The 10,146-nt window shown below is 35.4% G+C and overlaps 2 protein-coding genes across 2 annotated transcripts in view; one reads left to right on the top strand and one right to left on the bottom strand.

Moving 5' to 3' along the window:
- LOC108684641 (pyruvate dehydrogenase (acetyl-transferring) kinase, mitochondrial) overlaps window positions 1–2,679 on the bottom strand; it is a 19,899-nt gene extending 17,220 nt beyond the window's left edge. The window contains exon 1 of the mRNA XM_018189071.1: window positions 2,290–2,679. Coding sequence (XP_018044560.1) covers window positions 2,290–2,392 — 103 coding nt within the window. The 5' untranslated portion in view covers window positions 2,393–2,679. The remainder of the gene's footprint in view (window positions 1–2,289) is intronic.
- Window positions 2,680–5,975: 3,296 nt separating this feature from the next.
- Window positions 5,976–9,698, top strand: LOC108684710 (protein CDV3 homolog). The gene is made up of 3 exons (XM_018189174.1): window positions 5,976–6,452; window positions 7,057–7,508; window positions 7,660–9,698. Exons 1-3 carry the CDS (start codon window positions 6,276–6,278, stop codon window positions 7,796–7,798), a joined length of 768 nt encoding a protein of 255 aa, XP_018044663.1. The 5' UTR covers window positions 5,976–6,275; the 3' UTR covers window positions 7,799–9,698.
- The last annotated feature ends 448 nt before the right edge of the window (window positions 9,699–10,146 follow it).

Genomic DNA, 10,146 nt, shown 5'->3' with positions numbered 1-10,146 from the left:
TTAATGTTTATATTTTTTTAAATTCACTTCAATTTAATTTAACTTAATTCTTAATCAAATTTTTGGTTCATATATATAACTTTTTTATATAATTTTGATTTATATTATTTAATTTTATTTATTAATTTTTAACGTCATTACGTTAATTTTACATATAGTCTATTAACTTTAATTTTTAAAAAAGTTAATAAAAGAGAGAAAGAGAGAGAGAGAGGGGGGGGGGGAAGAAGAGAGAAACCATAATTTATTCCATTCTTGATACATATATTCTTGATCACGTGAATGTTATATGCATAAACATTACTGAATGTTTCGCTGACATGATTGAAAGGAATACAGTCGGGATTGTTTATACATCCGGAGTTGCATCATGCGTGTGTCATTTCTTATCAACGAGAATCATATGACAAGCCGGAGACCCTTTTAGTTAGCAAAAAAGAGGAGAGGAATAAAGAAAAATCAAAGGTTTTCGCTGCGAGATTCGAAAAATAAAAGCCTGCATATATTCTAAACACATTGAATTTTTCATCAAATTCTCACATATACTATGCGTGAGTTACATGGGAATAGCATAATAACAGTTCACTGTGTTGTTTAACGCGTAAATTCAGTGACGCATTACGAGACACGTGGGGCACCAAGGTCGTGTCGAAATGTAGAAACTGTTATTACAGAATAGATAATATTTTGTTAATTAAAAATCGGGATAATTTTAATTACTACGTGATCTTTATTGCTTTAGAAATGTTATTTTTTCTCGGATTATAAGTGTTAGATATATTTAAGAATGATTTAGTATTTAAGAATAATTTCCGAAAAATCTTTAATATATCTCAGATTGTCATGATTCGAATGTACATTCGAGTATTTGTCTCAAAGCAAAGAAAGGAAAAAAATAGAAAGTACTCAAATGTACGCTGAAAATAAATTTATTAAATCTTAAATGTTGGATGACTGTAAAAATTTGTGCCCAATGTATTATTCAAATAGTTGTTATTTTTGTTAAAAATAAAATAAAATCTTACTCTGATTGAGAGAATTTAAGAATCTGTTTTTTTTAACATAAATATAGTAGAAAGTGCTTAGGATCGGTCAAAATTTTGAGTATTGAGATATTTCGAATAATATAATATTCTTGGTTCATGAATTTAATTTATCTCAAATGTGATGAGATACTAATCTTTTAAACTGTTTTTTTAAATTGTAATGGTTAGGTTTTGAGGGAGTTATGAGTAATCAAAGTATCAAATCAAAATATTCTTTTTATTTAATTCGCAATTCAGTAATCGTAGGGACATTATTTAAAAACGCTTTTATTTAGGGAAAATCAAAGGGAAAACTTTAAGGTTTTACATTAGAAATTACAAACTTGCAATTTTTTTGGACATGTGACATGCCCACAGAGTGAAGAAAAAATTTCCCCTTTTGTTTAACTCATAATTTTCTATGTGTAAAAATTACAAAACTCACATAAATTCAAAAAATATAATACCATTTAAAATATAGTACCAAAAAATATAGTAACCATTCGAAAGTAGAGATTTCAAATCTTTAAATTCTTTTCTTAATCTAAATTTCGTTTATGTTTAACAAAATTGCAGCTGTTTGAACTTTAAATAATTAATCAGGCATGAATTTTTGCTCTCCACTCAATATTTCTTTGAATAGTGCCAAGTAAATTTACTTACAGTAAATGATATTTATTTAATAAAAAATAACAGTTAAATCAAATTAATGATTTTTGTATCAAATAAACATATGTTTATATTTAGTAAATATAAATATTTAGGATCGTTCGAATCAAATTTATTTAATACATTTTAAATAATATATTTTTAAAAATATTTAATTAGTACCATTCGAACATTTATTAAAATTTAGTAAACTTTTTTTTTTCAGTAACATATATGAAACATTGCAAGAAGCATCCCACGTTTATATCCCACGTTTTTCGATGAGATATATATAGAAATTTGAGATATAAGTAAGTATTGTAATCGAATATTATGATCGTAATCATCGCCGTTAAAGAAATTTAAATAACCGACACAGTGAGGAAGCCCAAAACTCTGGCCGCATCGCTTCGGTCGGAATTGAAGCTCATCTCGCTCATCAATCATATTTGATTGACGTAATAAGCAATGCGGTGATCAAGCCGTAACGTGATGTGAAACTATATTACACTACGCTAAGTGACGTGACGAAAAGTGACGCGTTGAACAGGCCGAAGCTGCGCTTTCATATCTCATACAAAAAGTGTAGAGCCGAGGGTAGGCGAGGAATACTTACCGAAATCGATGAACTGTTTTATCGAGAGTGGCGAAGGGTTGAATTGCGAGTAGAAGTCCAACATTTTGCCGATGTTGCCGAGGCAGTTTCGTGTGAGCTTCATCCCGCGACGTGTTAACGTTACACATCAAAGCCGGCACGATCGTGCTTGGTTCGCCGCGCGTGTTGGATGAACGGGACGAGGAGGAGGAGGGGTGAACTTCGGCCGAACTCTGACCGTTTCCGTGGCTGTGGAAGAGGAAACGTCGCAAAGGAAACGCTGCTCACGTTTTTTTCGTGCTCGATGGCGATAGAAGATGCGCGAGAGACGGACCGTGGTCGCGCCGGTGGTTCGCACGATAAAGAAATCGCATCGACGAATGCTGAATAGTGAATACTGCGTACACCGCGGAGCGCGGTGCGGTATATGCGGGATTCGCGTCGGGCTGCGCATGCGCAACATCACTCCTTCGGACCCGATAGAGGAGAGCTCGTCATCGCGCGTACATTTAATTTTGCGCTTCGAATTAATAATCTTCAGGGCAGGGAAGTAACTACCCAACAAATGAGAATGGAAATGAATTGAAATGAATTCAGATTTTCAGAAATATTGATTCACGAATGTTAAAATGAATGCTTTTCAATCCTGAATGCATTTTTATTCATTTATAGGAATTGCTTGGAGCATATCTCTATGCCTTTCAATCTAAAAATAATATTAGCTTTTTCTGTGCACACAAACACAATTGTGAATACTGTTCAATTCAAAATTTTTAATAGGAAATGCAGTTTTTCAATCCAATCGCATCTAATTGAATCTAATTAAATCCAATTGAATCCAATTAAATCCAAAAAAAATATTCACTATTTAAAATACGCATTCAGATAGAAAAAAATTTTAATCCATTTTAATCTATTGTCGTTTGCTAGGTAGTTACTTGTAACTAAGTTACAGTTACAGTTACTTTTTTCAGTAACTTACAGTTCCTTTTTTTCATCTGTAACTTAACTGTAATTTAACTTAGTTACATTTTTTCCAAAAACTAGTAACTAATTTAACAATTACTTTTACAGTTACTTTACATTTAAAATTTTATATATTTGTCAATGTAATGTGATTGAGTAAAATCTGAATATTGATTAAAGCTATCCACTTGATGCTACAAAATATATGCTTTGAAATATTTTTTGATTGGTCAATAAATTGTAAATGTAAATTATTTTTTTTTTAATAGCCCGAATTGATGTTATTCATATTATTCTGTCATGATAACTGAAAAGTAACTTTTCAGTTACTTTTTTAGTAACTATAATTGTAATGAGTTAATTTTAGTCTCGGTAACTTAGAACTGTAACTAGTTACTTTTAAAAGAAAAAAATTGTAACTGTAACTAGTTATTTTTACAAAGTAACTTTTCCAACTCTGATAATCTTACAATTAGTTTTTAATTAATTAGGGGATGCTTTTCCCCTTTTAGACGCACGAGTCGACATAAATATCATTTTATTTAACAAAGTTTAAACGACGAGATTCTCGAAATTCGAAATAATAATAAAATTAGTATGTTAGGCATCCTTGATAAAAATAGAAGTCGGAGCGTAAATCGGATGTAATGAGAGAGTACCGGACCTTCTACAATAAGCCATTAGTCATAAATCAAAGTCAGAAGCTAAAAATTGATGACTGTGGTAGGTCAATTTTTAGCTTTTGACTTCTGATTTATGACTAATGGTTTATTCAGCTTATTGTAGAAAGCTCATAATAGAGAAGCGTAAACTTCTAGAAAGCGAAAATTGAAATAATGAAACGTAAAAGAAATATTTACATTTTGATGTTTCAATTTTTGTCTTCTAGAAGTTTCGTTTACGCTTCTGTTACTCTCCCATTTGACTTACGCTCCGATTTTTGTTTTTCATCAATACAGCGGTAATCATTTTATTTTTCTCGACTTAGAAATTAAGAATAGAAATAGAACTAAATGATATCACTAAATGGAAAGGTCATTCAAAATTATTCTGAAGTTTCTAAATACTCGAAAAAAAATGTTATATAAATGGACATATTTTATATATGTCCATTTATATAACATTTTTTTTCGAGTATATAAATATATATCACAGCAAACGAAAATGGATCGAAATGTGGATTAAAATGTATTCAGATTTTCAGAAATACGGATTTATGAATGCTAAAATGAATCCTTTTTAATCCTGAATGCATTTTTATTCATTTATAGGAATGGCATGGAATACATTTCTATGCTTTTCAATCTAAAAATAATATTATTTTGTGTGTGTGTGTGCATCGTAAATACTGTTTGATTCAAAATCCTGCATAGGAAATGCAGTTTTTTAATCCACTTGAATCTAAAAATAATATCAGCCATTTCTGTGCATCATGAATACTGTTCAATTAAAAATTCTGAATAGGAAATCCAGTTTCTAATTGAATAAAAAAATGTTTTTCTTTTAAAATGGGCCATAAATGCTATTCAAAATTGTGAATAGGAAATCCAATGTTTTATTTAAAAATGCATAAATACTATTTTATTCAGAATTAAGAATAAGAAATTTTTTGTTTTAATTCAACTGAATTAAAATAAAGTTGTACCATAAAAGTATATCATGAATTCTACTTCATTTAATAGTTAAAAGAAACATAAAAAGAACTATATATATATATATATATATATATTTCATATTAATATGTTTTACAGCTAGCGTAATAACTATAAAAGTTCATGTAATTATTACTTTAATTTATTTAAACTTTTACACATAATTTTTTTTACATGGAATCAAATTCCATGTAAAATTTTTTATGGATTTAAAATACGGATTCGGATGGATTGAAAATTTCTAAGATAATTGTATATAAAATTTGTCAATTTTTACATAACTATATATCATTTTATATAATTATGTATGAAACATTTTTTCCCGGGTAATAATCATGTTTTGAAACACAGAGAAAGACAATACAATCACTCTTATAATACATGATTGAATTTCAGACCCTACAAAGTTTAACTTTTAATACAATTGCAAAGTTCTATAGGCATCTGGAAGTTTTAAAATTTTGAATATTTGATAGGTTGAAAGTACCGTCATTTTTCTAATCTCACGCAAATCCTTTCCAAGTTATTTTTGGAATAAGTTATTCCAATCACATTCAAAAGATATTTTTGACAAAAGAAATACATGTAAATGGCAAGTATACAATATATTCCAGGTATAAAATATATTCCAACCGTAGAAACAAGTAACATCCTTCTGCATTCTGTCAGCCAAAAAAGAGAATTACAGTTCGTAAGTGCATTCTGTTTCGACCATTCGTATTTCGGAAGTGACGTTTGGCGCCACTTGTCGTCCCTGTAATGATACGGGGGAAACAATTAACCTTTATGTTCTTGCGCGCCTCGCACGGGACGTTCTTTTCACCGGAGGTGTGCGATTGATGAGAATTCGCGTCACCGATTGATCGGCGTGAACGCGTTCCTCACGCTGGACTCGCTAAATGTGACGAGAGACAGGTTGGATGTCCATCGTGCGCAGCGAAACGCGTAGTTTTTAGGTTAGGAATACTCATGTTCAGAGCGTCCAATTTTCTGCTGGATGGACGACGCGCCTCATGCGACCCGCGCGATTTTGCGTTCTGTCGATCGAGAGTAGAGACGAATCGTGATCTGCGCGAAATATCGGCAGCGACACGAGACGAGTTTTTCCTCAATCTTTTTCGAGTTAGCGAGAAATTTTGTTCGCGCAATCAATTTGTTCCTTCTCGAGCGTTCAGGTGCGCGCTTGACTCGTGCAGCGGCGAGATCGGCGCTGTTAATTTCCGGCGGAGGCAAGCCCATGTGGACGAGCGCAGCAGATACCACGACCACGCTCAGTCCGTGATCAAGCGTGTTTTCAGCGTGTCTGCAATTGCACGTTCTCACGCGTCGCAGATCCATCTGCCCCTCCGGTTGTCCCACGTCACGCCATCCGGACTCCGTCGCGTCGCCATGGCAGACTTGGACGATTTTTTTGCTAAGAAAGATCGAAAGAAGGCCAAGGGCAAGAAATTCGCCACGACCGACGAGGTCGCCAAGAAATTAGAAGAAACGGGCAAACGGCTCGAGAAGCCGAAACCGAAGGAGAAGCCAGCGAATCCCGAAGGCGAGGAGTCTCAGCACACCGAGGTAAGGCGATGACAGGGATAACGACAGGAACGATGATTCGTTCACGCGTTTTTTTATATTACGGAATTCCGAAACCTCGTGTCTACGCCACGGCGCTGCCATGTTTGTTCCCACGAAGGAGGAACAGTTGCGTGGAAAAGCTGACGGCGATGACGCGCGACGTTCCCGGAAAGTTCTCCGGACGTCTCGGAACGCCTTACGTAATCATCGGACACGCAGGATCGCTCACGCGCGTTTTATGGCAGCTGTTTCACATACACGTGTTCTTCGGAGTTTCCTCCCCCTTCTCTTCTCCTTTTTTGTAATAAGAAAAAATGGTTTGGATGTTGGATTCCTCAATACTTGACAAGGGACAGAATATGCTGTGACAATTAACTGAAATACTTTCTCGTAATTTTTCAAAATTATCTTCTTGAAAATTTTATAATATTTCTGCATTAAATGTGAAAGCATTACGAACTGCAAAGTATTTTATCATGAGTCACGGATATAATATGCATGAGAACTACATGATTTGCAAAAGACTTGATGAATCGCTATAGTGATAGTTTGAAGTAAATTAGGAAACAAGAATATATATGTCATGAGTGTATTTTATTTTTAGGATGAAGACGAATGGAAAGAGTTTGAGGAGGAGAAAAAGGATTATAGTGGTTTAAAAATCGGACATTTAACAATAAATGATAGCGTCGACGCAGAATCGGATGACGAGAGGGGTACCTTTGAAATCTGTTCTGATGGCGAGTCTGGTGAGGGTGGCACAAAGTACATGGGACCATGGAAGAAACCGGATTTACCACCAGAAACACCGGAAGTGGTGCCAACACCGCCTGCACCCCCTGTTGCTGCTGCCGCTGCCGCCGCCGCTGCCGCCGCCACCGCTACCTCCACTGGAAGTAGTTACAAAGCACCACACTTACGAAATCAACCTACATTCGCTAGTCCGCGACCACGAGGGAGAAATGTCGCACCCGATATAAATAGCGAGGAATACTTCCCTACGCTGAATTCCAAGCCCCAGCAGCAAAATAATGGCAGCGGCCCATGGGGTAGACGGTAAGATAACAGCAAAGTCTCCATAATAATGTAAATTAGTTTCGCTAATGGAACATGTTTATTTTCATGCGAATGAAAAGGAAAAATAATGTTGAGTTGCAACATCAAGTGATATTGAGCTCAAATATACGACGAGTATTTTTAATTACAGACGGCGAGAGGAAGGAGTGTTTGAGGAAGTTCGCAATCGAGGTGGCAGTAGATCGTACAATGTATCAGAATCGCAAGCTCAAACACCCAAGCTTTCGCTTGGCAACAAGTACGGCGCCTTGTCGCAAGATCAGAGCTGAAAACGCCTGTCTCGATGGAATCAAACAACATGCAATCAATATCACATCGTCGCCCCTCCCTGCTTCGTGGCCCAACCTCATCGAGAAAATCTATTTTCTAGACTAGGACGCAGTGTATATTATAGAACGTGTATGCACGTACACACGTCCCAACTTCGTGAAATTCCGAGGATGCTAATTCCGGTTCTCTCGTTGGCGATTCTGAAATAATTGCGGGACGGATCGTCGATCTTAGGTATTTGCACACACGTGCGCTCATGGACTTTGTAACTAACTCGAAATGAATATCGCATGTGCGCAAGCTTATTTTCATACCGTATAGACAACGTGGTTGGAAATCGATTTTTATATTTGATTTTGTAATCAGCATAGTGTGTAGTATGCTGCTTCCAAGAAAGCGCCAGGACGATAGAAGAATGGATTCCGACGTTCGAATCCTCAAAAAATAAAAAAAAGAAAAGAAAAACAACGTCGAACCGGAACAACATTGTTACCGCGAGTATATATTATCGTTACGCGCGGATTGTAGTCTAAAGAAAAAGTATCGTTCGTTAAGGTATTTTATGTATATTCGCACTTTCTTTTTTTTTTATACGGTGCTACTTTTAATTTAGCGTGCATAATTACTGCCACGATCGATGCCTTCTCATTGAGTATTATCGATGTAAATAGGACTGATCACGTTGACGTCCGAACACGATAAGCTTCGAGATCGGCATGATAACGTCGAGATCGAAATTCACGATTAATCTGAGCGATTCTGTGTGAGAGCTATCTTTGAATAAGTCTCGAAGGATCGCGAGATGCTTCTTGGATCCTTTCTCTTTCTCTCCCTCTCTCTTTCTTTCTCTTTCTTCTCTCTTCACTTTCGAAGGAGAAAGTGTCGCTTCGCTCAAAATGGCAACGTGGGTCAACGAACGAAAATTTTTAGATAAATTAAGCTATAAATATATATATTGTATGTATATTATTAATCAAATTTCGTGGGGCTGGGCTTTCGAACGGTGCGGAATCAATAAGGGTAACGAAGAACTAACACGAACGCAACTTTGAGTGAGAGTAACGAGGGGCAAAATAGTTAATTAAAAATCTAAAACACAAGCTACCGTGTCGCAGTGGTGTTGTGTACAAAATAATAGGAGGGAGAAAGACATACGCATACACTCGTGTTAAACATAAAATGGAAATCCTATGTACGCCTTTGTTGACATTTGTATAATTCTCTTTTTGTTGATAATAAGAGTTTTTTTCCCACGATAAAGAGAATATGCGGCAAATAAATATCGATTCCGTTTCTTGGGAGACGGTTTCTCATTGTTGGCGGATCCTCCTCGGCGGGATGGCGCGTGTTATTTACGCAATGAGGGGAATGCCATATGGAAACGATAGATAATAATAAGAATTCTTGTATAGCGTGTGATAAAATGTGATTATTTATAAATAAATTTCTTAGGATAACTCGTACGTACTGCCTCCGAGCATTTTTTTTTTAATTTGCCGTATCGTCGTATCGACCAATTCCCGAACGCAGCACACGATTACTTAATTGTGTGCGTGAACGATCTGGCCGATCGACTTTTTATGAACACGATCCATAGATCGGAAATACGTCGGCAATGGAGTTAACATCGCATTAATTGTAGCGCCAGGAGAAGTTTAATTTAAGCACGTGACGAAAACGCGCAATACCGGTGCCTCTTGGAGACAGTTTCGAATTGATTTTGCCGCCGTCGCGGCAACGCGGACTAGCCTGCCCTTTGTTACAGAATAGTTGAGATACAATAATTTTATCGCTACTGTTACATGAGAGCGAGCGATAGAATGACAGGAAGTGAGAGTGCGCGAAAGTATGGGATACGAGCGTACGTGACGTATTTAATAAAATTCAATCACACCGAGATACTTCCATGTTTCTTCCGTTCCTTCATTTTCAAAATCCTATTTTATATGTCACTGTCGTAATTCTTTCTTCTCAAAAATTTAAAAGAATGGATTATTACGTTGTTAAGGGAATATCAGACCCTTCCCCTCCATCCCTTCACATAAAATGTGTCTTTCTTTGTTTTTTTTTTTCAAAAGGGAGTATTAAAAGGAGTATTAAAAGGAACGTGTAAAAATTCGTAAAGATTCATATATACATCGTTTCAGACATTTCGCGCGACATCTTTGTTTTGCTCAGTCTATACGCCATATTTAAAAGCATGAAAACAATTCGACAAATTTTTTGAATTTTGTATTTTTCGCAACCTAATTTTTAAAAACATAAAGATTAGAAGAGTAAAATAAAAAAAAATAATCGATTTTTTTATCAGTAAAAATATTATAAAATTAATACAATTGTATCACAA

Source organism: Atta colombica, unplaced genomic scaffold, assembly GCF_001594045.1.
Source record: "Atta colombica isolate Treedump-2 unplaced genomic scaffold, Acol1.0 scaffold137, whole genome shotgun sequence".
NCBI lineage: Eukaryota > Metazoa > Arthropoda > Insecta > Hymenoptera > Formicidae > Atta > Atta colombica.
The sequence above is the reverse complement of the archived record's forward strand: the minus strand, read 5'-3'. Positions and strand labels throughout refer to the sequence as shown.